The 27,750-nt window shown below is 40.1% G+C and overlaps 1 protein-coding gene across 17 annotated transcripts in view; it reads left to right on the plus strand.

Annotated features, from left to right (window-relative positions):
- The window catches only part of VPS34 (vacuolar protein sorting 34), a 50,562-nt gene that overhangs the window by 4,712 nt on the left and 18,100 nt on the right, over nucleotides 1-27,750 (plus strand). For 6 of the 17 annotated variants that reach the window (XR_016083149.1, XR_016083150.1, XM_088899417.1 and 3 more), the window contains exons 3-9: nucleotides 6,254-6,350; nucleotides 6,547-6,643; nucleotides 7,218-7,376; nucleotides 7,496-7,705; nucleotides 9,125-9,250; nucleotides 16,846-17,024; nucleotides 17,617-17,764. Coding sequence is in view for 13 of the 17 variants with exons in the window: in XM_088899417.1 (XP_088755543.1) it covers nucleotides 6,254-6,350; nucleotides 6,547-6,643; nucleotides 7,218-7,376; nucleotides 7,496-7,705; nucleotides 9,125-9,250; nucleotides 16,846-17,024; nucleotides 17,617-17,764 (1,016 nt within the window). In the remaining 4 variants the exon portion in view is untranslated. The remainder of the gene's footprint in view (nucleotides 1-6,253; nucleotides 6,351-6,546; nucleotides 6,644-7,217; nucleotides 7,377-7,495; nucleotides 7,706-9,124; nucleotides 9,251-16,845; nucleotides 17,025-17,616; nucleotides 17,765-27,750) is intronic. The other 11 variants (XR_016083151.1, XR_016083152.1, XM_088899418.1 and 8 more) reach the window with 4 other exon arrangements.

Genomic DNA, 27,750 nt, shown 5'->3' on the forward strand with positions numbered 1-27,750 from the left:
ATGTCTAGCCTGGTAATGGTTAGGTAGTCAGTTTGCCCACAAGTCGTCGATATCTGCCAAGGTCTTCAAACACTTCACCATATCACTGCTTAGCTTGGTATTTGTGTCCATGGGTGTTTTAGCTGGTTTGGCACCCAACAAGCCTGTTTATTCCAGCAAATCAAGCACATACTTCCTCTGGCACAGGTTAATCCCATACTTGGATCTCGCTACCTCTATCCCCAAGAAGTATTTCAGTTTACCCAGATCCTTTGTCTGAAAGTGATCCTGTAGATAAGTCTTCAGCCTGTCAATACCAATGTTATCATTCCCAGTAATAACAATATCATCTACATACACCACCAACAATATTTTTCTTCCTGGAGAGTCATGACTAAATACAGAATGGTCAACTTTGCACTGTTTCATGCCAAACTTCTTTACCACTTCACTGAACCTACCAAACCATGCTCGAGGAGACTGTTTAAGCCCATATATAGCCTTCCTTAGTCTGCACACCTTACCATCCTCCCCCTGAGCAACAAACCCTGGAGGTTGTTCCATGTAGACCTCCTCGAGTAAGTCACCATGCAAAAAGGCATTCTTGATATCAAGCTGATATAGTGGCCACTCATACATGGCTGCAAGAGAGATCACAACACGAACTGACCCTATCTTAGCAACCGGTGAGAAGGTCTCTGTGTAGTCAATGCCATAGGTTTGGGAGTACCCTTTTGCAACTAATCGCGCTTTCAGGCGTTCAACACTACCATCAGGCAGATACTTAACCGTATAAGCCCACTTACAACCAACAGCTTGCTTCCCAGGAGGAAGAGCAGTGAGGTCCCAAGTATGATTATGATGAAGGGCTGAGAGTTCTTCTTCCATGGCACGGCACCACCCTGGAGAGGCAAGGGCTTCCTGGACATCTTTATGAACAATAACTGATGATAACAAGGTAACAAACTGGCGATGGGAAACGGAAAGGTGAGTAAGAGAAACATAATTAGAAATGGGATGAAGGGTGCAAGTACGTTTACCTTTCCGCAAAGCAATGGGTAGATCAATCTCAGAAGCTAAGTGGGGGTCTGGTGCCGGATCCGTCGACGGAGATGTAGCCGGAGGAGTAGTAGTTGGTGCACGTGGGCGATGTGTATACACATGACGGATAGGTGGGTGTTCAACAGGTGGTGGCACCGGAGGCAAGGATTTGGTCATGACTGGAACAAAGGGAGGAGGATCGACAACGGGAAGTGGAAGAGGAGGAGGTGATGAGGAGGAAGAAGCATCACCAGACCCCAAAAAGAACGAAGTAGACTCAAAGAAACTGACATTAGCACACACAAAAGACCGTCGAGAACCAGGATGGTAACACTTATACCCTTTCTGGGTCCGAGAATAGCCAAGGAAGATGCACTTGAGAGAACGGGCATCAAACTTGTCGTTCCCGGGACCCAAATTATGGACAAAAGAGACACACCCAAAAACTCTCGGCGTAAGAGGGAAAAGAGACAAAGTGGGAAACAAGACCTGAAACGGAGACTGACCTTCAAGGATGAACGTGGGCATCCGATTAATCAGAAAACAAGAGGTAAGCACTGCATCACTCCAAAAAGGTTTGGGAACATGCATGTGATGCATTAGGGATCTTGCTGTTTCAAGGAGATGGCGATTCTTTCTCTCAGCCACCCCGTTTTGTTGTGGGGTGTAGGTACACGAGGTCTGATGTATAATGCCGTGTTGGTCCAGATATTCCTGAAATGATGAGGATAAATATTCGTGGCCATTATCAGAACGAAAAACTTTGATGTGGGTACCAAATTGGTTACGAATTTCAGCATAAAATTTTTGAAAGATGGTAAACAATTCACTCCTTTCTTTCATTAAATAGAGCCACGTCATCCTTGAAAAATCATCCACAAAAATGACAAAATATCTGTATCCATTATATGACATTACTTTATAAGGACCCCAAACATCTGAATGAACTAAAGAAAAAGGACTCGACACACGGTTATCAACCCTAGAACTAAAGGGAACACGATGGTGTTTCCCAAACTGACACGGCTCACAATCCAAAATAGAAAGCTGACTCAAGGACAGAACCAAGGACTTCAATACTTTGAGCGACGGATGACCAAATCGGCAGTGCCACTAGAGAGGAGAAAGAGATGATTGGAGAGCTGTTGAAGTTCTACCACCACCACCGTCAAGATAATACAGTCCACCTGCTTCATGCCCTCCACCAATCTTCATCCTCGTCTTGAGATCCTGAAAGACACACATAGAAGGATAAAAGGTAATGGAGCAGTTAAGTGATTTGGTCAGCTTACTAATAGACATAAGGTTAAAAGGCAATTTAGGAACATACAGAACTGATGAGAGGGATACAAGATCTAGGTCAACATTACCAACACCACAAATTGAGGATGTGGAACCATTAGCAAGGGTGACAGATTGTGATGTTGAGCAATGAGATAAGAAGGAAAACACACCTGGAGTTCCAGTCATGTGATTGGAGGCTCCAAAGTCAATGATCTAGGGATTGGGTGTAGATGCCAGACAAACCATACCTGAGTGAGCAAAAGTCGCCGTGTTCTGCTATGATTGGATAAACCTCTCATATTCATCACGGGGAACACTCACCATCTCCTTCATGGGACCATCTGTGGATGTAGGAGGCAACTGGTCGATGAATGATTCTCCTGTCTAAAGCTGGAACTTGAGTCACCGGTCGCGGCATGATTGGCCCAGGTTGAGGGAGGACCATGTAAATCATAACAATAGTTGATGGTATGTCCATCCATACCACAATGAGTGCACTTCCTCGGGCCTGAGCTACGTCCTCTACCATGGGCTCCCCCTGAATCTCTGCTCCCAGTACGACCACCACCACGATTATAAGTAGACCCACCATTGCCACTTCGGCCATATGCAGAACCACTACCAACACCACGGCTAGACTGAGCTCCCTGAGCTCCACCTCTACCACCACGGTCTCTCGATGCAGCAAAGGCAAATTTATCTGAGATATTAGAGTTCTCAGTAGATCCGATAGAAATCCTCCGAAGTCAAGCAAATACCTCTTCTAGGGACGGAAGAGCTGATCCCCCTAATATCTGAGCCCATACTGGTTCATATTCAGACTTTAGTCCCACCAAAAATTTAGTCACATCAAGCTGCTCTCTCTGTTGTTGCTGAATCTTGACATCAAAAGTGAGAGGATGATAGACATTCAACTCATTACGTATGTTCCTCATGTTGGCATAGTACTCCTCAAGACTCTGATTGCCCTGTTGCAAATTAAAGTACTCTTGATAAAGCTAATAAACTTTGGTTGTATTGTCCTGCCCCGAATACAATTTCTTCGCATGATCCCACACATCTTTGTCAGTATCAAGGAACATGAAGTTCACACTAATCCTGGGTTCCATACTGTTCCACAACCATGTGATGATCTGAGCATCCTCTTGCTCCCAGTCTTCATACTCGTGAGAGTCAGAGGAGGGTTTCTCCTCTCTGATGTGTTTTACCTTCTTCTTTACCTTCAGAAAGACTTCAACGGATTTAGCCCAAGGCACATAATTCTCTCCATTTAACTTAATGGAGGTCATCTGAACATTCAGGTAGTCTGTAGGCACCATCACACTAGGTTTATAATCATTATTGTCTCCCATTATGTTATCACCAATTCTGCACACTTGCTGAATTCTATTATCACTGAGATCTGCACACTACACACCACTAGGTCACACTTGTCACACTGATTGCAGCACTAATTGTTGCTGGAATGTGTGCTCTTTACACCACAAACCCTAAATCACACCTGTCACACTGATTTCAGCACTTGTTGTTGCTGAAAAGTGTGCTCACACCACAAACCCTACTCCTACAACTACCTGAAATCTCACCACTATATGATCATATCTCTTCCTTCAAAATGCACAAAGAAACCAGCATAAACCCTAGCACTTACTGGCCGAAACCCTAGCAAATGGTCTGAAACACACCTCCTATTTAATCCATAACAGATATCATGCACTGAAATCTCTTACCTTATCGCTGAAGTAACAGCCACTTTACACACAACAGCCACACACAGTTCGGCCCTCTATTCTTCCTCTACTAGGAGAGGGCGATCTCAGAAATCACAGCAACCGACCTGACTGGAGGCATAGAGACCCCCAAGGGAAGAGGGCGATCACTCCTTTTCAGCCCTTTCCCTTATCTCCAATCGAACACAGAAAAAAAAGGAAAACCCTAGATAGGGTGCGCAGAGAATGAACCCTAGGCAAGCAGAAATCTAGGCAGATTTAACCGAGCTCTGATACCATGTTATAATTCAGGTCTGCCTTAGAGTTCGGCCTGACTGAGTTCAGTTATATAGAAGAAGAAAAAGTGATAAAGAAAGAGAGAAAGAGAGAGAGAGAAGAGGGAATTCTGGTTCGAACAGAAGGAGTCAACTTAACTTCTCCCAGTCGGCCAGTAAGTATTTATATTATTATTAAAAACATAACTGAAAAGACCTATGTGCCCTTACTTAAGTTAAGAGCACAAGTTTCAACACAACATTACAGATCAGCAACATCAATCAAGGTATAAAGACAGAAATACCCCTATGCTAACATAGGTCAGTACTTCAAGATTCAAGAATCATACTGTTACAAGACACTTAACGACTCTAACTACCTTTGGTCAAGTTGCTAGCTGCCAGTTGGCTCTTGCTGACATGGATTTTCTTTCTTTGCCCAGAGTATACCTTCTGTGCTATAGGCTCAACCACCCTGTTCTGGTCTCTAACATATTCCCACAATTGTTTCAGATTATTGAAAATCAAGATGCAGTAGTGGCAGATTGCTATGAGTATAATGGGAGGACAGTAATCTGGTGTCCTGTTCGAAGGAATTTTCAGGACTGGGAGATTGTTAAATTTTCTGAGATGCTCGAGCTTGTTTCAGGTCAGGTGGTGGATGCTAGCATTGAGGACGGTTGAACCTGGAAGTGGAATGTAGATGAACTTTTTTCAGTTAAATCTTTTGCTCTCAAGCTTTCAGAGGGAAATCTTGTTGCAGATCCTTTGGGGGCAAACTGGCTTGTGGTTTCCCCCATTATTGTATGTTTATCTCTTCATCATAAATAAACTTTACTTTACCTCCTTAAAAAAATCTTGTTGCAGATCCTGCTTCCAGAATTTGGAATCCCATTTCCCCCTTAAAAGTAAATGATCTGGTATGGGCTGCTGCTCTGGATAGATGCTTAACTAAACAAATCTCTTTAGAAGAGGGGTGCAGGTCCCTGACCAGATTTGTTTGCTGTATGGACAGGCTATGTAGGATACAAATCACCTGTTTCTCCATTGCTCTTTTACCTCCCGTCTCTGGTGGCACTATATTTCAGTGGGATGGCTTGGGTAATGCCTAACACAGTGTTGAACCTTCTTTGGGGATGGGAAGTTCAAGTTTTTCAAAGTTTGCAAGCAGTGTTTGGGTCTCTGTTCTGGATGCAGTGATTAGCACCATCTGGACTGAAAGAAATAGCAGGATTTTCCAGAAGACCTCTAAAGAAGTGGAGGAATTAATTTCTTTTTCTTTTGGGAAGCTGGTTTCCTGGGTTTCAGCTACTAAGGGGCTTCAGCAGCATAACCTGGGGGGTGCTGTTGAGGTCTAGGAGTCTGTGGAAGCTGTAGTTTGTTTTACTGTTGTTGGTTGTGCTCGGCCAGGGTATTCTCCTTGGGGGTTCTTTTGTACTCTATTTGTTTTTTAATAAAAGTTACTGTATCTATTTCCAAAAAGAAGTTTAGCTCATAACCTTCTTACAAAACTGCAATGAAGAAACAAGCGGACCACTGGCTCAAAACTCTTATTGCACATAATACAATTGATATTATCAACCAAGAAGTCCGTTCTCATTAGATTGTCTGGTCAATCACTTCTTCAGTACAGCAGTCCATTACAGGAAAGCAATCTTGACAGGAGCAACTATATGCCACATCCTGGTCCAAGGGAAATGGGTCTCCCAAGGCCCAGCCAACCTATTATAAAATGATTTAGTGAAGGAAAAGAAATGCCTGTAGTTGGTATTTTATGGGAAAAAGAATCTTAGATGCATTTTAATTACCTTTGCCCATTAGTAGATTATTAGCTTACATGGCACTGAATGGTTAAGTACTTTGTTTCTGTTGTATAACTTATGATGATATCTTGATAATTATTGAACTTGTTAGACTGTAAGTATGATGATTGGAACCTTTTTTTTTGTTTCAATTTCTGTGCAGAAGTTAGTTGTACTACTGAGGACAGGAGGGCAGAGCTTTATGTTGAATGTGTATTATACATAGATGGTGCTCCATTTGGGCTTCCTACAAGAACAAGGTTTTTGCAACTTTCATACTTTTGTTGCTATTACCTGTGGTAAAATTTTTTGATGGTTTTTTAGATTTGATTTCTTTTTTCATTTTCCTTATTTGTGTTTGTATATGTGCTTGGATGCCTATTTGTGCATATGTTTTCTTTGATGTTTCAAGTTTATCTGTATCACCTAACATATTTCATATTGCCTATGTATCAGACTGGAATCTACAGGACAACCATATTGCTGGACTGAACTTATCACACTAAGCACAAAGTATCGGGACTTGACTGCTCACTCTCAACTGACATTAACTGTAAGTTAGTAGGAAAGGTTAGGAATGAGTGAAATCTAATAATTGGTGTATTTTATATCCTTTTTCTGTGACTAAGCATAGTATGTTACATTTTGTCATTAAATGATTGTGATAATGTATTATTATAGACTGAGCCTTTTTTAATCATTAACGATTTCCTCATTGAGTATTGGAGATTTATGTTTCCTGAAATTATCTTGTATTATCACTGAATACTGTGTTATGATATTTATTTTCTCCTATGGTTACAGAATGATTAATAAGCATTTGCATATTTTTCCATATTAATAAATTGTTAATTACCTATAAAAAATTGCATTGATATTATAACTAATATTTATTTTTGTGCAATAGGAAACTTTGTTCTAGTTTTCCACTATTGGATCCATTCATGTCATAGGTTTTAACGGTTTATCTTCTTTCTGATTGATTCTGAAACACATTCTGTCCATTAATTTTGTTGCCTTAATGTCTTAATTTGTACTGTATTCTTTAGTGTCATTTTTCTAGTTTCCTTTATTTATAGGATTTTTACCATCTAGCCAATTATTTAATAACCTTGGTCATTATTCAGGTTTGGGATGTATCTTGTGGAAAAGATGAGGGATTAATTGGTGGGGCTACCATTCTGCTCTTTAACAGCAAAAAGCAACTTAAAACAGGGAAGCAAAAGCTTAGACTTTGGTTAGGAAAAGAAGCAGATGGATCATTTCCTACAACCACTCCTGGAAAGGTTTTTGACTAGTGCAGTAGTATTGTTTGTGAATCTGCATTTTAAATGCTTGTGCACCTACTATCTTACTAAGATAGTTGAATTGCAACTACGTGCTTATTATTGTGCGACTTACCCAGGTGCCCAGGCATGAGCGTGGGGAGTTGGAGCGTTTGGAAAAGCTTGTTAATAAGTATGAAAGGGGACAAGTTCAGCTTATTGACTGGTTGGACCGTCTAACATTTAAGGCTCTAGAGAAAATCAAGGAAAGAGAAAGCTATAATACTGGAAGTTCTCATTTGTATCTGATAATTGAGTTCTGCAGTTTTGAACATCAAGTTGTTTTTCAGGTAGTGTTTTGACACTGTACAAGCTTTAGATAGTCTTACTAGTAGTTGATTTTCTATTGAAACTTCCCATTATTAAAATGCTGTTGGATTTTGCTCTTGTATTTTAGTACTTCATAGGAGGTGCTTGCAGTTAGCTTAAATTGACAATGCCCAGTGTGTGCTTGTCTTACACTGCTGGTCCCAAGCCGGATAAAAGATGAGGGTGATGTCCAGTTGGCAGCCCGACATTAAAACTTTTGCCTGACTTCTACGAAAATGGATCCAATATTTGATAACAACTAGATGATAATGTAATCCCATTATAATTAAATGATATGTATCATACTGCAAAGAATAGTAAAGAAGAGAGAAGAAAATGAGAGGCCAAAAAGTTGGGACATAGATGTCAATCATGCCCAGCTTGTCACACAAATCATTATGCTGCAAGTGATGTAAACCCTTAGTGAAGATGTCTGCAAGTTGCTCTTCAAAACTGACATAGGGTGTATATGCTTCTCCTTTAACAAGCTTCTCCCAGATAAAGTACTTATCCACCTCAACAAGGGTGGATAATCCTTGACAATGGGTGTACATATTGTGGATGCTTGCAAGCTTCTCCCATCTCATAGAGTAGCTGCCTTGTTATCACAATTTAATGACATGGGATTATCCACAGTAAATCCTAGTTCACTCAACAAGTTCTTAATCCACATGATCTCAGCTACTCCATGACATGGGATTATCCACAGTAAATCTTAGCTTCAGCACTAGACCTAGCCACACCACTTTGTTTCTTGCTTTTCCATATAACTAGGTTCCCTTCTACAAACTGCCCTTTGGAATAACAAACTAGCACCTGAAAATTTCTTGAGATATCTGAAGATCCTCTCAGCTACTTCCAAGTGAGCAGTCTTGAGAGCATGCATGAATTGGCTAAGAACCCATACAACATAAGCAATATCTTGGCGTGTCATGGATATATATAAAAGTCTTCCCACAAGTCTCTAAAATTGCTTCACATCTTTAATGGTTTCACCTTGACAAACACCTAGCTTATGGTTTAGGTCAATAGGAGAGTCAGTTGGTTTCACCCCTAGCTTACTAGAATCTTGCAATAGATCTAGGATGTATTTCCTCTGAGAAATGAAGATAACCCTTTGTGAATGAGCAACTTCAATTCTAAGAAAATACCATAAGGAGCCTAAATCTTTCACTTCAAAGTTCAAACTGAGTAGCAAGAAACTCCTTTAATTTCTGAATTTTAGTTTTCCAATCACCAATAATCACTATGTTGTCAACATATACTATTAAAGTTGCAATCTTTCCTTCCCCTCTCTCTTCACAAACAAGGTATGATCAGATTGACATTGCTTGTAGCCCATTTGTTGTATAGCTAAATGAAACTTGCTGAACCAAGCTTTTGGTATATTGCTTCTTCAGCTTGCACACTTTCTGTTTACTACCTTGAGCACGGAAACCAGGTGGTTGTACCATGTATACCTCTTCTTCAAGATCACCATTGAGAAATGCATTTTTGATATTCAATTGGTGAAGCTCCTAATCAAGGTTAGCAACAAGGGAGAAAAGGACTTTCATATGGTTCATCTTTGCTACCAGAGCTAATGTTTTTGCATTATCCACTCCATACACCTGAGTAAATCTTTTTGCCACTAATCAAGTTTTATATCTTTCTACTGTACCATTAACTCTATGCTTCACTATGAAAACCCACTTACATCCTACTGTTTTTTTCCCTTTAGGAAGGTCTACCAATTCCCATGTGTCATTTTTATTTAAGGCATTGATCTCCTTTTTCATTGCATCTGTCCATTTAGGCACTAAGATGGCTTCTGTTACATTTTTGGGAATAGGAACACTGTCAGTGGAGGAGGGAAAAACATGAAAAGAAGGTGAGATGTTCTCATAAGAGAAAAAATGGGAAATGGGATGTTTAGTAGTGCAAGACCTAACACCTTTTCTTTGAGCAATAGGAAGGTTTAGGTTATAAAAAATGAAAGTATCAATGTCAATGGGATCAAACATATCAATGGGAATAAGAGTACCTGGCTGGCTGGAAGTTGGATAGAATTTGTCCCTTGGAAATCCAATGGCACTAGTGGTATAGCATCCAGATGCTCCACATCTCTTGAACTTGGATGACCTTTATGTCAACGAAAGATAACATAAAACGAGGGAAGATTAGGAATAGAACGGAGGTGAACTTGAGCATGCTTCTCCTCAACTCTATTACACTCCCCCTGAGGAGAAACGGATGAGGTTCACTCTCAAGAAAGGACACATCCATAAAAACATAGTATCTTGGAGACGGGATCAAAGCATTGGTAACCCTTTTGAGAAGAGGGATACCTTAGGAAAACGTAAGGAATAGTACGAGGTTCAAGTTTACGACAAGTGGGGGATAGGTCTTGGACGAAACGACAACATCCAAAAACATGAAGAGGAATAGAGAACAGCCTTGGGAAACAGGAGCTGATGCGATGCCTTGTACTCCAACCACCGAGAAGGTATATGATTGATAAGATTATGCAACACATAGAACAACTTCTAGCTAGAAATGTTTTGTGACATTCATATGTATAAGTAATTTACGGGCAACTTCAAGAAGATGGTGATTTTTTCTTTTCGCAGCACCATTTTGTTGAGGTGTTCGAGCACAAGAGCTATAGTGGAGGGATCCACGTGAAGCAAAAAATTCTGTGAGGTCACTATGGAAATACTCTCTAGCATTGTCAAATTGGAAGATTTGGATCTCTGCCTGGAACAGGGTAAAAATCATTCGTTGGAATTCTTTTACAATTTTGGGTACTTCATTCCTTGACCGCATTGGATACACCCATGTATACCTGGAGTAGTCATCAATGAGTGTAATAAAGTATTTATAGCCAGTCTCAGAAGGCAAAGTGACAAGGCCCCAGACATTAGAATAAACAATATGAAAAGGAAACTCAGATCTATTATTTCTCAAAGGAAAATGAGTTCTACATTGTTTGTTCAATTGACAAGTTTGACACATAAATTCAGACATTGACACTAACTTAAATAGCTCAGGAAACTAAACTTTTGATGACTCAAAAGATAAATGACCAAGGTGTTTGTGCCACAAATTGACCTGACTCTTTATTAGATCGACTCTTAGACCCTGTGACTACAAGACCAGCCTTATTTTCCAGCATGTAGAGTCCATCTACCATACAACCCTTACTAATCATCTTTCCCGAGGCTAAATCTTGTATAATACAAGAAGGGAAGAAGGTTACTGAACAGTTCAATGAATTTACAATACTACTAACTAAAAATAGGTTGATAGGCATTTTTGGAACATGTAGAACATTAGAAAGATGAATTCCGAAGGGGAGGGAGACGGTTCCTTGACCAGCTATAATGGAAAAAAGACCCATTAGCTAATCTCACCTTATTTTTTTTTATCAGTAAGCTAGTCTCACCTTATCCCCACCAAAAAGGTGATGATAGGACTAAAAGCAATTTGACTTACTAGTCATATGATTTGAGGCCCCTAAATCAATTATCTAAAGAGAGTCAGGGAAATCAAAAGTCACATGAAAAGCTGTGGCAGAATTACTCAATTACCTAATGTAGACACAAAAGAAGTCGAGGGGTAGGGGCAGAATTATCCATCCAACGAATTGCCCTATAGTATAATTCTAAATGGTCATTGAAGGAATTAATAATATCTTTCTTGGGATCAGAATTAGAAGCATGTTCCTGACTCATAGTAGTGGGTAACTGAGTCTCCTAAGAAGCCATATTTGCTGCATTAGATTTCCTTGGACCTTGCTGCCTTATTTTCCTACTCTGATCTGAACCAGATTTCTTACTCAACTCTTGAGCCCATTTTGGATTCCCATGAAGATCCCAACAAGTGTCACGAGTATGCCTAAACTTTTGACAGTGAGTGCACCATAACTTATCTTTGTTTTCTACTTTCTTCTGAAACTCTCCCTTCTTAAAAGAACTTTCACCACCTGTACCTGCACCACTTTTTTCCACCAAAGACATTGATTCACCTCAGAACCATTCATCAAACTTCTCCTCCTCTCCTCAGATTGTACAAGGGCATACACTTCTTAGATGGAAGGTCCTTACTTCCTAGGATTTGTAACCTAATAGATTCATATGCAGGATTCAGACCCAAGACGAAAGCAAATGCCTGTTGCTGTGAGACAAGATCCTTGTAAGCTTATGCATCCTCATCACATTTCCAGTTCATATTCTGATAATGGTCCAGCTCTTTCTAGATAGAAGTCAAGTTAGAGTAATACACAAAAATGCTCCTCTCCCCTGTTTACAAGTAGATGATTCTGCCTGTAACTGATAAGTTTTAGCATAGTAATAGGTAGACTTGACTTGCACCTAGATTTCATAGGCTGTCTAATCCCACATGAAATCCCTTTTCACTTGAGTCTTCATGGATACTAATAGCCACGACATCACAATGCTGTTCTCCTGGTTCCATTTTTCATGCTCTATACTTCCAGATCTAGGTTTTTTAATCTTCCTATTGATATACCCTAATTTTCCACTTGCGGTGATATACAACTTAATCCCCTTCAACCACTCTAAATAGTTAAGCCCATCTAGGGGAATAACAACCATTGGGAAGCTCAAATCAATCCCCCATTGTAAATAGAGGATACACCAGAGGTATTTTGTTCTCAGTCCACACATAGTCCTGCACTAAAGGGAAAGATTTCTGGAAAACATATACACTATACAACCTCAAATAATAATAGAACTGTGAAGATATACCTTGATGTACATTATTAGAATAGTCCTTGTTGTATAGTATCGTATTCTTATTATTTTATTTGTTCTTTTTATCTTTCAGCCCTGTAAAGGCATTCTTGTAACTATACATATATTTTATCTCCTTAATATAAAAGAGGCTCTTTGGGGTGGGGGTCAACTATTCTTGACACAGTTAATTCTATTTTCTTCTTGCTCTCAATTCGGTTCACATGGTACCAGAGCAGGTTGCCCTTTGACCTTCTTTCTCTCTGATCCACCTTGTTTTCTTGATCCATTGAGAACTTGCATCTCTACCAATTGGTCCTGGACTGTTTTGATCTTTCCAGGAACCATTTTTCTGCTTTCTGCGCATCCAGAAAGAGAGATTTCATTGGATCTCTCTTGTTTGACATCCATTTGCAGCAAGATTTAAAAGTTGTTGCCTAGCCCTTCTCAACATACTCTGAAAGTTTCATTGAGATCCTTGAAGTTTTGAGAGAGATCTGGACTTCTTTTCTAGGCGGTTGCGCCCAAACTTTCATTTTCTGGACTGTGTATCCAGTTTTCTTCTTCTATTGGATCTTGGACAATCTCCAGTAAAAGTTAGGGGTTTATTTCTCAGTTTTTTGAGTCTCTTGGATTTGATTACAATTTACATCACTCGCTTTGATCAGTTTTTACTTCAGTCTAGTTCCTTTAAACTTTAGCCGAACCCTATTTTGTGCTATTTTCTTGCGGTAATGGCTTCAGACAGAGGGGATATTATTCCTGTGAAGATGAATAGATAGAACTATGGGATGTGGAAGTTCCATTTTGACTTTTATGTTGAAGGGAAAGGTTTAGAAGGATACCTAAATGGAATGGTCACTAAACCAACTGAGGCCGAGGCCAAGGCTTTACAACAATGGAAGTTGGATAATGGTAAGCTTATTTCTTGGATTCTGAGTTCTATTGATTATCATATATCTGTACCTATGAGGAGAATGAAAACAGCCTATGAGATGTACTTGTATCTAGAAAAAGTTTATCAACAGTCCAACGTTTCTAAACAGTACCAGATAGAATCAGAAATATTTTCCTACAACCAAGGAGATAGGAGGATATACGAATATTATTCAGGTTTTCTTGATTTATGAGCTGAATATGAGATTATTCATATTGAACCCTCGTATCCAGTAGAGTGTGTGAAATATCTCCAGAAACACTTTGAGAAGAGAAATGTGACTCAGTTCTTGGTGAGACTTAAACCTGAATATAAGATAATCAGGTCCAACATTCTGAGTAGGGGATCACTTCCAGATATGGATTCTGTTTTAGGGGAACTTCTGAGGGAAGAGACTGGACTTCTCACAAATTAGATGATTGTACCAGATATACTTGGATTTATTTTCTGCGGCACAAATTAGAAGTCTTTGGCACATTTAAATTATTTCATACTATGGTGCAAAATCGCTTCAAATGCAATGTAACTATCCTTCGCTCAGATTTAGGGGGAGAATATAGAGACAGAGACTTTCAGGCCTACTTGAGGAGTTATGGAATTTAGTCTCAGCACAGCTGCCCAAACACTGCACAACAGAATGGTGTGGCTGAACGGTAGAATGGACATATCCTCAGTGTTGTACGGACATTACTACAGGAATCTCATACTCCAACTTCGTTTTGGGTAGAAGCAGCCAGTACAGTTGTGTATTTGATCAACTATCTTCCCTCTGTTCTCGACAACACTTCTCCCTTCCAAAAACTCTTTGGTCATTCCCCAGATTTCTCTAGCCTTCATGTTTTTTGTTTTCTTTGTTTTGTACATCTTCCTGTTCGTGAACGCTAAATTAATTGCTCAGTCTGCTATGTGTGCCTTTGTGGAATATAGTCCTGACCACAAAGGATTTTTGTGTTATGACCCTACTATTCATCGTATTCGGATTTCCCGAAATGTTGCGTTTCTTGAACATATTTCGTTTTTTGTTGGGATTGCTAGATTGTGTGCTCCTTCCATCTCTATTTTGCAGGACTTTGATTCAAACAACACTACTACTTCCTTGATTGAGAGAGATTTTCTCGTCTTCACCCGCAAGCGGCTACGTGCCCCAGTTTCTGCGCCTACAACCCCCCTTCCACCCGGTCTAGAGCATCCCTCTTCTGTACCCCCTGTAAGTGGCGCTTTGATCCAAGATCCTTCTATTTCAGATAGTAGTTCTGTTATTCCACTTCATCGTTCTACTCGTATTTCTTGACTCCCTAACCGTTATGGTTTTCCTTCAAACCATAGTTTCTTCTTTGTTGTACTTTCTTCCATAGATATCCCTAGATCTTATCAGCAAGCCATTAGAAGTTCTTACTGGAAAGAAGCCATGGATGCCGAAATTCAAGCCCTCCATGAGAATGATACTTGGGATCTTGTGCCAGCTCCTCCAGATGCTTCTATTGTTGGAAGCTGTTGGGTTTATACGATCAAACTAAAGTTAGATGGTTCCCTTGATCAATATAAGGCCCGGTTATTTACCCAAGGATACAATCAGGAATATGGGATTGACTATGAAGAAACCTTTGCCCTGGTTGCTAAGATCACCACAGTTTGGACTCTTCTAGCCATATCTGCTGTTCATTCCTGGACTATCTACCAACTAGACGTGAAGAATTCTTTTCTTCATGGTGAACTAAAGGAGACAGTCTACATGAAGCCTCCACCTGGATATTGCAGTGATCCTTCATGTGCCTGTCACCTAAAGAAGTCCCTATATGGTCTGAAGCAAGCACCCAGGGCTTGGTTTGAGCGCTTCCGGGATGTTGTTGTTGCAGCTGGGTATAATTAGAGTTCCTTTGACTGCTCTCTCTATCTTCTACTAAAGCTGAGTATAGAGCTATGTCTTCTGCCTGTAGCGAGATTGTTTGGTTGAAGTATCTCTTCATTGATCTTGGTACTCAACTTTCTACTCCTATCCCTCTGTATGCCGACAACACCAATGCTATCAAGATCGCATCTAATCCTGTCTTTCATGAGAGGACTAAACATATCGAGGTGGACTGTTACTTTATTAGAGACCCTCTTGTTGTAGGCTCTATATCTCTTCCTCTTGTAGCCTCTCATATGCAGATTGCTGACATCTTCACCAAGACCATGAGCCCATGACTAAAAGTCGACACCTTGTTCTTGTGGGCAAATTGATGCTGATGTCTACGCATCAGTTTGAGGGGGAGTGTGAAGATATACCTTGATGTACATTATTAGAATAGTCCTTGTTGTATAGTATCATATTCTTATTATTTTATTTGTTCTTTTTATCTTTCAGCCCTGTAAGGGCATTCTTGTAACTGTACATATCTTTTATCTCCTTAATATATAAGAGGCTCTTTGGGGTGGGGGTCAACTATTCTTGACACCCTTAATTCTGTTTTCTTCAAAAACGGTAAAAAACAGGTTCTAAGCCCTTCCCATTAATCATACGAACCTGTTATAGGTTATTTTCTTGGTACATGACCAAGAACAAAAAAAGGGAAGGCTGAAGAGGACTCTCAAACCTGTCCAATCTGTGTTTCAAGTTCTTTGGGAGAAAAACAACAAAAAAAGGAAAGTAGTACTTGATCTGTTCTGTTCTTTCTGGCTAACAGACCTGCTCTGATACCATATTATGCTGCAAAGAATAGTAAAGAAGAGAGAAGAGAAGAGAGAAGAAAAGGGGAGAAAAAAGATGAGAGGCCAAAAAGTTGTGCTGGCCGTGCCAGCATTAGATTATATACCAGGGCACCAAGAATAAAAAAAGGAGAAATGTGTATATGTAATTAATTTGCAATGATTAATTGCTTTTCTATTTCCAAGTAATTGCTTTTCTATTTCACAGAAGATACTTAGCAAGTTTGCAGTGATTAATTTGCAATTTGTATATGTGTATTGCATATACATACCAACTAGTATTTGGTTTTTTGGTATTGCATGTGTATATGGTAATTTATAAATAAAACTCAAAATCCGCTTTGTTCAGATGAAAGTCTCAAACATTAATAGATACCAAGGTTGAAAAGAAGTTCTTCATTGGTTTGGTCGAATTGTAAATTTGGAAAATCATATACTTTATAAAGTAATTTATTCATAGCTTTATTGCTGTCAAGGTACAAATCAGTTTGTTGTGCTACTTGCTAGGGATGCATTAAGATATAATTTTCAGTTCCCCATTTTATTCTCTAACAGAAATGTCATTCAGCATTTGGACAGTTGTTCTCTTTAATGTAGAGATATCACTGGAAACTAATTTGACTCTATCTTGTTTCTCTTTCCTTCTTGAGTGAATTATGGATGATTTAGTTAATTAACTAGAATCTTAAATCAAAATATTTCAGTACTTTTTATGCTTGGATCTATTTTATGTGATAATAACTAATATTTGTTTGTCCTATAGGAATCAGGGGCCAACTTTTTTTCACCACTGCCTGTGTCTTCAACAAACGAGATTGTTACTGTATGGGACCCTGAAGTGGGAAGAATAAATCCTTCAGAGCATAAGCAAATTAAACTAGCTAGGAGTCTGACACGCGGTATCATCGACAGAGATCTTAAACCAAGCTCTAATGAGAGGAAGTAAGCTCAAAGCCTGTCACTCTGATGTCATTAACATCGGATGATCTTCATATTTATTAAAATTGAAAGACCATTCTTTTACTTTACTTTTCTTTTTCATTTTTGTTTTTTCTTGATTTTTTTTCTGTTTTTCTTGGGAGGAGTGGGGAAAAGGCTATGTTTCCTTAAACTTCATTTTGTGATGGTTAATTATTTTTCTTTGGAGTTCATCAATGGTTCTGGGTAAATGCTAGTTTAACTTTTTCCTCTGTGAGTAAAATGTTTTTCCTTCGCTATATATTGGCTTCAGATAATTCTTGTATAGATTCCATCATAAGATAAGCTCAACAAATTGTAGCAAAACAAATTAATGACTTTCATTTTATATGATTCATTCTAGGGAGTGGATTTTACATTGTTTCACAACAAGTCTGGTACAACTGATAACTTTTAGACATCTTTCTTTCTTTATTCTTGAACTTTTTGACACTTAAAAATTTGTCTTCCTTCAGCTACTTCTCATCTCTTGAGCTGAAGTGCTGTATTTGTTCTGTTCATAAAATATATTCCTTTTTCAGAAGCCATGTAACCAAGCCTAGTTCTTTGTTGAAAGGTCAATACAGAGAATCCTGAAGTATCCCCCAACAAGGACCTTGAGTGGAGACGAGAGGCAACTACTCTGGAAATTCCGTTTCTCTTTGATGTCAGAAAAGAGGGCCCTTACTAAGTTTCTTCGATGTGTGGAGTGGAGTGATCTTCAGGTAAAGATGTGAATCTTTTCTCTCTTTTTCTTTTTGATAAGTAACAATAAAAATTTATTAAAAAGAAAAGCTGGATACAATCCTAAAGGCAGGTGTTAAGACAACACCCCCCAAGCCCAACGGCATCTCCTGCAAGATGTGAATCTTTTCTCATTTACATCAATTTAATGTTTGGGTTGTTTGGGCACTACTGTGGGCAAAACCAGCAATAATCGTCCACCCTCTCAATAGTGATATGAATCCGTGGGTGCTCTGAAAATTTCTTTTTTTTAAAGCCTAATGTGCCACATCAACATGAACCAGGTTTATAACATCCTCAACCTGTTGGTTTTTACCTTCAAAAATTTTTGCATTCAGTTCACTCTAAATACTCCACAACACTTGCAGTACATTGCCAAAGAATCTTCTTCCATTTTTATAGGCTTGAAGTACATTTAAGGAGAAGAACTCTACCACTGACCTTGATAAATTGCCATTCTTGCAAAGAGATTGAATAATTGAGTCTGTTGGGTCGAGGGATTAAGCGTTGGTGGGCTTATTTAACATTCTATGTTTTAGTTTTATATTCTGTTATGGGCCTTCAGTTATTGGGCCTAAACTGGTTTTATTCTTTGTACTGTCTAGGTGTCCCATCACTAATCAAGGGCGTTCTAGTCTTTTTATTGTAATATCTTAATGTCAATATATATATTAGTTTCTAGGGCCGGCTGAGAAATCATTGCTGCCAATACACTGTTCTCTTCTCTCCTCTTCTCTCTTCCCTTCTCTTTTTGCTCTTCTACTTCACCATTTCAGCAAACATGGTATCAGAGCATCAATTGGCCTGACTGTTTACATCTAGTTTTTCCTTTTCTTCTCTCTTCTATTCCTTTTTTCTCCTTTTCTTGGCTACTGTAAAGAAGCCCTAGGTCTGATCGTTGACTATAGAAAGGTCTGTGTCTAGGGTTTCTCTTTGGATGTAGGGATCAAAGAGAGTTCTCCCAGCCTGTGTATGCCCTGCTAGTTGTTTCTACAGAAGCCAGTAGCCATTCAGCTACTAGAGAGATCTGCAAAGAACAGATTTAAGGAGGACTGAGTGGACAGTCCTAGTTTCTGTCTGAGAGTAAGGACAGATCACAGATATTGTTTACAGCCCAGGTTTGACCACAGGAAGTGTTGGATTTGATTACAAAAGTTGCTTTCAGCCCAAACTTGATTACAGGGAGTGTTCTCAGCCCAGTTGCAGAAGTTTTTTCTGTTACAGATTTGATTGCAGGGGTTCTTTTCAGTTCAGTTGTAAGGTTTTCCAGTTTGTAAAGCTTCATCTAACATCAGGTGGGTGTGGGAAGGAGGAGTCTGGAGTTACAACCAATCAATCTCAGCAGGGTATTGGCTGTTTTCAGTTCAGTAACAGTTTCTGCAGGTCTTAAACCTTGTCTTTTTCTTTGACACTACAGTTGTAGGTTGCTGTTAGGAGCAGAACATGTCCACAATATTAGGGGAAGTGTCCTCTAAGGACAATAGGACTGGTGGGAGATCCTCAAACCTGGAAAATCCAAATCTGCATAGTCTGCAAATCACCAGTGTGTTGAATGAATACAATTTCAGAGAATGGTTTGTTTCAGCCAAAATTTTCATTACTTCCCGGGAGCTTATGGGTTATATAGATGGAAAGAATAAGGAACCTAAAGAGGATGATGCTGAATAGGGATGCAAATGGATTGGATCAGATTTGAATCAAGGTGTATCCGATTCCAATCTAACACTGTTAATTTTATATCTGATCCGAACGGATCTGAATTCGAATCCGATCGGGAAGTTGGATATTCGTATCTGATTCAATCCAATTTGTTTTCTTTAAAAATTAATAAATTATTAAAAGGAAAATAAAATATACCAATTTAAATAAAGAAAAACAAAAATACAAGCATATTTTTAATTATTTTCATCATATATATACATGTTTTTTATAAAAAAATAAATAATATAACAAATTTACAAAAATGCAATATAAATAATATATTTGTAAATAAATAAATAATATATATGCATTATATATTTATATAAATAAATATATAGCATATATATCGAATTGGATCTTCTCGGATCGAATAGGGGGGGTGATTCAAATTCGACCAAATAGGATCGGATTGGATCATGATCCGATCCATTTGTACCCCTAATGTTGAATACTCAACCTGGTGCAAGGAGAATGCTATTGTTATGCCCTGGATGCTTACTTCAATGACTCCAAGGGGAGCAAGGACAATGGAAGAACAATGCAAGAATTTATAGACTAACACAAGATATTGTTGCATTGAGGCTAGGGGATATGTTTCTTGCAACTTTTTTTGTAACCTTGGAAGCATTATGTGAAGAACTGGACCACCATCTTGTACTTGTCTGGGAGAATGCTCTAAGAGATGAGGAAAGGCATGATAAACAAATAAAAGAAAGCAGAGCTTTTAAGTTCTTGTTTGGCCTAGACCCAATATATGAAAGTGTAAGATCTCAAATTTTGGGAAGGGATGAGCTTCCAAATTTATAGCATGTTTACTATCTTGTAAGGAACGAAGAAGTTAGAAGAAAAAAGAGATGCAAGTAAACACCCAAGTGCATCATATTGAGCATTCAGCCTTGATTTCTTCAAGCCAAAATAGGGGCAAGGGTTTAGACAAGAGGCACCTTAACTGCTCTCATTGTGGAGGAGATAGACATTTGAAAGAGACTTTTTGGATTTTTTACCCTCACCTGAAACCAACTGCATTAAGAAAGGACAAGAAGCATTAGAAGAGCCAAACAACAAGTGGAAATATTGTCATAAGTAACAGTGCTGAAAGCCAAAAGAATACACCCACAGTTACTCCTCCAACGGGACAAACCACTAGTTCCAACACATCAGGGTCCTTTTGGATTTCACAGCTGATGAGGTAGAAACCCTTAGCTGAGCCATGGCTCGACTGATGAACAATCCATTTGCATCTACCTCTCTTGCCAAATCAGGTACTGTCTCTACTCATAATGTGATTGCTCCTATATCTAACTCTTGGATTATTGATTCCGGTGCTACCAACCATATATCACACGTCTTATTTATTTTCTTTGTACGGTTTGATGTATGGCCAAGATAAGATGAGAGTAGCTAATGGTTCCTTCTCCATCATCTCTGGAAAGGGGGAGGTTAACCTAGGCAATGATCTCTCTCTTAAATCTGTTCTGCATGTTCCCAATCTTGCTTCAAACCTATTATATTATCTCTTTTTAAGCTTACAAAAAACTTAAATTGTAGCATAACATTCTTTCCTACTCATTGTATTTTTAATGATAGATTGATGAAGACAAAAATTGGGAGCGGTCATGAGTTGGAGGTCTCTATTATTTTGATGCAGACATTAGTTCAGCCTTACAGACATCTACTTTTAGTGGTTGGGATAATGAGGAGTTAGTAACTAGGTTATATTTGTGGCATGCTAGGCTAGACCATTTGTCTTTTTCTTTGATGCAAGGATTGTTTCCTGAGTTGTTTAAGTATGCTTCGAGTTAGAGTTTGGTTTGTGAAGTGTTTCAGTTGTCAAAATAATGTAGAACTCTTTATCCAATTTCTAGTAATGAAATTCAAGCTCCTTTTGATTTAGTCCATTATGATGTGTGGGGCCCTTCACCCCTTGTGCCTATTGATGGCTTTCGTTATTTTATCAATTTTATTGATCATAGTAGAAATCTGCTGAATTAAAAAAAATATGAATGAAAGTAGTTTCTTGAAGAGAGAAGGAAGAGAGAAGGAGAAGAAGAGAAGAAGAGAAGTTGAAAGAAAAGAGAGCAATAATCTGGCCACCCCCTTCACTTATTATTTACACTAAAATAATAGAATAGTACAAAGACAATTATTCCCTTATAGGGCAGCAAAACATAAAACAACATATATAACACTCAAAAAACATAATAAAATTTGGACTCACGTAACTACTGTGGCCCCCACCTCCTATCTAACAACTAACATAAAACATCTATTCAGAAAAACATCATAAAACTAATTAACCTTCAACACTCCCCCTCAAGTTGGGAGTAAATGTCATACATTCCCAACTTGCGTAGATCATGTTCAAGCTTGTTCATTACCACCCCTTTACTGAGAACATCAGCCAGCTACAACTCTGAAGAGACATAAGGCAAACACACTTCTTTGGTTGTTACCCTTTCTCTTATAAAGTATCAATCAACTTCAATGTGTTTTGTCCTATCATGCTGAATTGGATTGTGGGCAATATTGATTGTAGCCTGATTGTCACAATATAACATCATCGGTTCCTTTGCTTTCACCCCAATCTCACTCAAAAGAGATCTAACCCAAAGAAGTTCTGAGACACCATGAGCCATGGATCTATACTCAGCCTCTGCACTTGACCTTGCCACAACCGCTTGCTTCTTACTCTTCCAGGAGATCAAGTTTCCACCTACAAAGGTATACACTCCTGATGTAGACCTCCTGTCATCTAAGCATCCTGCCCAGTCTGCGTCCGTACAGGATTCTAGCTTCAAATTCTCATGATTTGAGAAAAGAATGCCTCTGCCAGGGTGCTTTTTCAGATATGCAAGTATTCTCTCAATAGTTTCCCAGTGCTGAACCCGAGGTGCATGCATGTATTGACTCGCAACACTGACAGCATAAGAAATATCTGGTAGTGTCATACACAAATACAACAGTCGGCCCACCATTCTTTGATATCTCCCTACATCCTTTACCAGTTCACCATCCACACCATTAATCCTGTGATTTGGATCAATAGAAGTGTCTGCTGGTTTGGTCCCCAGCTTCCCAATCTCTCGCAGTAGGTCAAGTACATACTTTCTCTGTGAAATGAAGATCCCATGCTTGGGTCTTGTAACTTCAATCCCTAAGAAGTATTTGAGCTCACCAAGATCTTTGATCTCAAATTCTTTCTGTAATGATTTTTTGAGATCATCAATCTCTTCCAGATAATTTCTTGTCACCACTATATCATCCACATACACAATCAGAATTGACACCAAAGCATCTCTCCTCTTCACAAAGAGGGTGTGATCAGACTGTGTCTGTGTGTATCCAAAATGGATGAGTGCCCCTCTAAACCTGTCAAACCAAGCCCTAGGTGACTGTTTCAGTCCATACAGAGATTTTTTGAGTCTGCACACCTTTCCTTTACCAACATTTTCATAAAAGCCTGCTGGAATGTCCATATATACCTCCTCCTATAAGTCACCATTGAGGAAAGCATTTTTGACATCAAGCTGGAACAAGGGCCATGAATAGGTGGCTGCTAGAGATAAAAGAATACGAACTGAATTCATCTTAGCTACTGGTGCAAAGTTTTCCAGATAATCTACACCATAGGTCTGAGTATACCCTTTTACTACCAACCTTGCCTTGTACCTCTCTATCTTGCCATCGGCCTTATACTTCACTGTGAATACCCATTGACATCCGACTGTCTCCTTGTCTGGGGGGAGATCAATTATTTCCCAAGTTTGGTTTTTGACCAAAGCATCCATCTCATTTTGCATAGCTGTTTTCCACTCAGGTTTGGAGAGAGCCTCAGTAACATTCTTGGGTATAGACACAGAGTCCAGGGAAGAAAGAAAAGCACGATAGGAGGGTGATAAGGCACTGTAAGAAAGATGGTGTGAAATGCAGTGGGCTGTACACTTTCTCTTCCCCTTACGAAGTGTAATGGGAAGATCAAGGTCAGTGGGATCAGCTGCAACAATGGTGTTAGGGACAAAAACATTATCATCAGAAAACATAACAGGCTCAGGAGGAATACCTAGAATTGTATCTGCCGAATCTGGAGTTTTAGAAGGACTGGCAAAGAGTGGTGTGGGTCGAGGATGTGTGGAGTCAACCATCATTTATCGACGCTGATATTGCTGTGAGGCTGCCCGTAGTGGCTCAGGTAATGAAACTGTGGGTACAGGTGCTATCTGAACCGATGCTAGCTGAACTGATGGTGCAGGTGGTGGCTGAACTGATGGAGGTACCACAGAAACAGGAAGAGGAACAGATTGTGAGTTCTCCTCCCCAAAACTCTCCCCTTGAGGAGAACCACCCGAGAAGAAGAATGTGGATTCAAAAAAGGTAACATCCATAGTGAAATCTGCTCCTTGACACTGGGTCATAACAACAATACCCCTTTTGGTTCTGAGCATACCCAAGAAAAACACATTTCTTGGCCTTAGGATCCAATTTCTTGCAATGAGGGCTGTTAGTGAAGGGGTATTTTGGTCTTTGTACCTGTTGAGAATGCTGATGTGTACTATTATGTTAGTTCGAATGCCTCTTACTTAAATAAGGGCACTTATGTCTTTGCCAATTATATTAATAATATAATAACAGGTCTGGCCGAAACCAGGGTTGACTTTTTCCTAATTCGATCCAGACCTTTTCTCTTCTTCCTCTTTCTTCCTTCTTCTTTCCTCTCTTCCTTCTTGCTGTTTACTTTACTTTTCAGCTAACAAACAAAACAGACTTCTAGGGCAGGCCGAACTTAAACATGGTATCAGAGCCACATTAAACAAATCAGACTTGCTAGAATTCTGTTTTCTGCGCATTTGAACTAGGGTTTCTCTTGGATTTCTTAGCCGTTGGTTGGAGACTGGGAAAAGGGCTGAAAAGGAGTGATCGCCCTTTTCCCTTGGAGGTTTCTATGCCTCCGGTGGTGTCGTTGGTGATTGGTTGTTGTGGTTTCTAAGCCCTCCCCTAATTAATGTAGGGCTGGTGCGTGTGGTGCAGTGGTGTTTCATTCCTTCGTGTGGTTGGCCTTCAGGCGATGAGGTAAGGAGTTTTTTTTTTATGCATAATTTCTGTTATGGAACACATGAGAGGTGTGGTACAGATCCTATGATGGGTTTTCAAATTGCTTTATGCTAGGGTTTATGCTGGTTTGTGTGTGATTCGAAGGGAAGTAGTGTTTACTTAATCGTGAAACTTCCAGTAGCTGTAGAGTAGGGTTTGTGGTGTTACAAGTGTGGCTTTCAGCCTTTATTATTGCTGAAATCAGTGTGCAGATTTCGGTGAAGTGTCTGTGTGCAGTGTGCAGTGTGTAGTGCTCAGGATTCAGTGATAAGGGAATTCGGCAATGGCAGATAACAGTGATAGTAAACCTAGTGTGATGATATCTACTGACTACCTGAATGTCCAAATGACCTCCATTAAACTGAATGGAGAGAATTATGTCCCTTGGGCCAAGTCTGTAGAGGTTTTTCTGAAGGTGAAGAAGAAGGTAAAGCACATAAGAGAGGAGAAACCCCCCACTAATTCTCAGGAGTATGAAGACTGGGAACAGGAAGATGCATAGATCATCACATGGTTGTGGAACAGTATGGAACCCAAAATCAGTGTGAACTTCATGTTTCTTGATGACAGCCAAAGAGGTGTGGGATAATGCTAAGAAATTGTATTCTGGTCAGGATAATACAACTAGGGTATATCAACTGTATCAGGAATACTTCAATCTGCAACAGGGAAATCAGAGCCTTGAGTACTATGCCAGTATGAGAAATATTCGTAATGAGTTAAATGTCTATCATCCTCTCACTTCTGATGTCAAGGTTCAACAGCAACAGAGAGAGCAGTTTGATGTGACTCGGTTTCTGGTGGGGCTGAAGTTTGAGTATGAACCAGTACGAGCCCAGATACTAGGAGGATCTTCCCTTCCATCTTTAGAAGAGGTGTTTGCTCGTCTTCGGAGGACTTCCATTGGGTCTATGGAAAACTCTAATATCTCAAATAAATCAGCATTTGTAGTGTCGAGAGGTCAAGGTGGCAGAAGTGGGGCTCGAGGAGCCCAACCTGGCCGTGGTGGCAGTAGTGGTCCAGTGTATGGCCAGAGTGGTAGTGGTGGATCTACACATCCGTGGTGGTGGTCGTACTGGAGGCAGAGATTCAGGGGAGCTCGTGGTAGAGGACGTGGCTCGGGTCCACAGAGGTGTACTCATTGTGGTTTGGATGGACATACTATTAACTACTGCTATGACTTACATGGTCCACCATCGACGTGGGTCCACCATCGACGTGGGCCAACCATGCCATGACTAGTGACACCAGTTCCAGCTTTAGACAGGAGAATCGGTCAGCTGACCAGATGCCTTCTACCTCTTCAGATGGTCCAGGCAAGGAGATGGTGAGTGTTCCTCGTGATGAGTATGAAAGGTTTGTTCAATCCACATCGCACCAGAGCACAGCTACCTTTGCACACTCAGGTATGGCTTGTTTGGCATCCACACCCAACCCCTAGATTATTGACTCTGGAGCCTCCGATCACATGACGGGAACTCCAGGTGTGTTTTCATCTCTCACTCATTGCTCAACATCACAATCTGTTACCCTTGCTAATGGCTCACATCATCTATTCGTGGTGTTGGTAATGTTGACCTAGACACTGTATCCCTATCCTCTGTTTTATATGTACCTAAGCTTCCATTTAATCTTATGTCTGTTAGTAAGCTGACCAAGTCCCTTAATTGCTCCATTACATTTTACCCCTCTATGTGTGTTTTTCAGGATCTCAAGACGGGGATGAAGATTGGTGGAGGGCATGAAGCCGGTGGACTGTATTATCTTGATGGTGGTGGAAGAACGTCAACGGCCCTTCAGTCATCTATTTCTCCTCTCCAGTGGCATTGTAGATTTGGTCATCCTTCGCTGAAAGTGTTGAAGTTCTTGGTCCCTTCATTGAGTCAACTTTTTGTTCTAGATTGTGAGTCGTGTCAATTTGGGAAACACCATCGTGTTCCCTTTAGTTCTAGGGTTGATAACCGTGTGTCGAGTCTTTTTTCTTTAATTCATTCAAATACAAATATTTTGTTATTTTTGTTGATGACTTTTCAAGAATGACGTGGCTCTATTTAATGAAAGAAAGAAGTGAATTATTTGCCATCTTCCAGAAATTTTATGCTGAGATCCGTAATCAATTTGGCGTTCACATCAAAATTTTCTGTTATGATAATGGCCGTGAATACTTGTCTTCATCTTTTCAAGAATACTTGGACCAACATGGCATTATACACCAAACTTCATGTACCTACACCCCACAACAAAATGGGGTTGTTGAGAGAAAGAACCGACATCTTGTAGAAACGGCACGCTCACTCATGCACCACATGAATGTTCCCAAACCCTTTTGGAGTGATGCAATGCTCACCTCTTGTTTCTTAATTAATCGGATGCCCACGTCTATTCTTGATGGTCGTTCTCCTTTTAGTGTCTTGTTCCCCAACATGTCTCCGTTTCCGCTTCCTCCTCGGGTATTTGGGTGTGTCTACTTCGTCCATAATCTGGGTCCCGGGACTAACAAGTTAGATGCACGATCTCTTAAGTGTATCTTCCTTGGCTATTCCCGGACTCAGAAATGGTACAAGTGTTACCATCCCAGTTCTCGTCGTTCCTTGTTATGTGCTGATGTTACTTTCTTCGAGTTTACTCCGTTCTTCGTGGGGTCCGGTGATGCTGCTTCCTCCACATCACCTCCTCCTCTTCCCCTTCTTGTGGCTGATCCTCCTCCTCTGATTCCAGTCGTGCCTACGTCCTTGCCTCCGGTGCCACCGTCCGTTGACTGTCCACCTATCCGTCACGTGTATACACATCGCCCACGTGTACCGGCTGCGACTCCTCCGGCTTCATCACCGTCGACAGACCCAGCTCCAGATCCGACACCGGCCTCCGCCCTTGATCTTCCTATTGCCTTACGGAAAGGTAAACGCACATGCACCCTTCACCCTATTTCCAATTTTGTTTCCCTTACTCACCTCTTTGCCTCCCATTGCCAGTTCATCTCTTTGTTATCCTCAGTGGTTGTTCCTAAGGATGTCCAGGAAGCCCTTACCTCTCCAGAGTGGTGCCGTGCTATGGAAGAAGAGCTCTCTACCCTCCATCATAATCACACTTGGGACCTCACCGCTCTTTCTCCTGGGAAGCAGGCTGTCGGTTGTAAGTGGGTGTATACCGTTAAGTACTTGCCAGATGGTCGTGTTGA

This window comes from Nelumbo nucifera, chromosome 2, assembly GCF_055504915.1.
Source record: "Nelumbo nucifera cultivar China Antique chromosome 2, China Antique-T2T, whole genome shotgun sequence".
NCBI classification, from domain to species: Eukaryota; Viridiplantae; Streptophyta; class Magnoliopsida; order Proteales; family Nelumbonaceae; genus Nelumbo; species Nelumbo nucifera.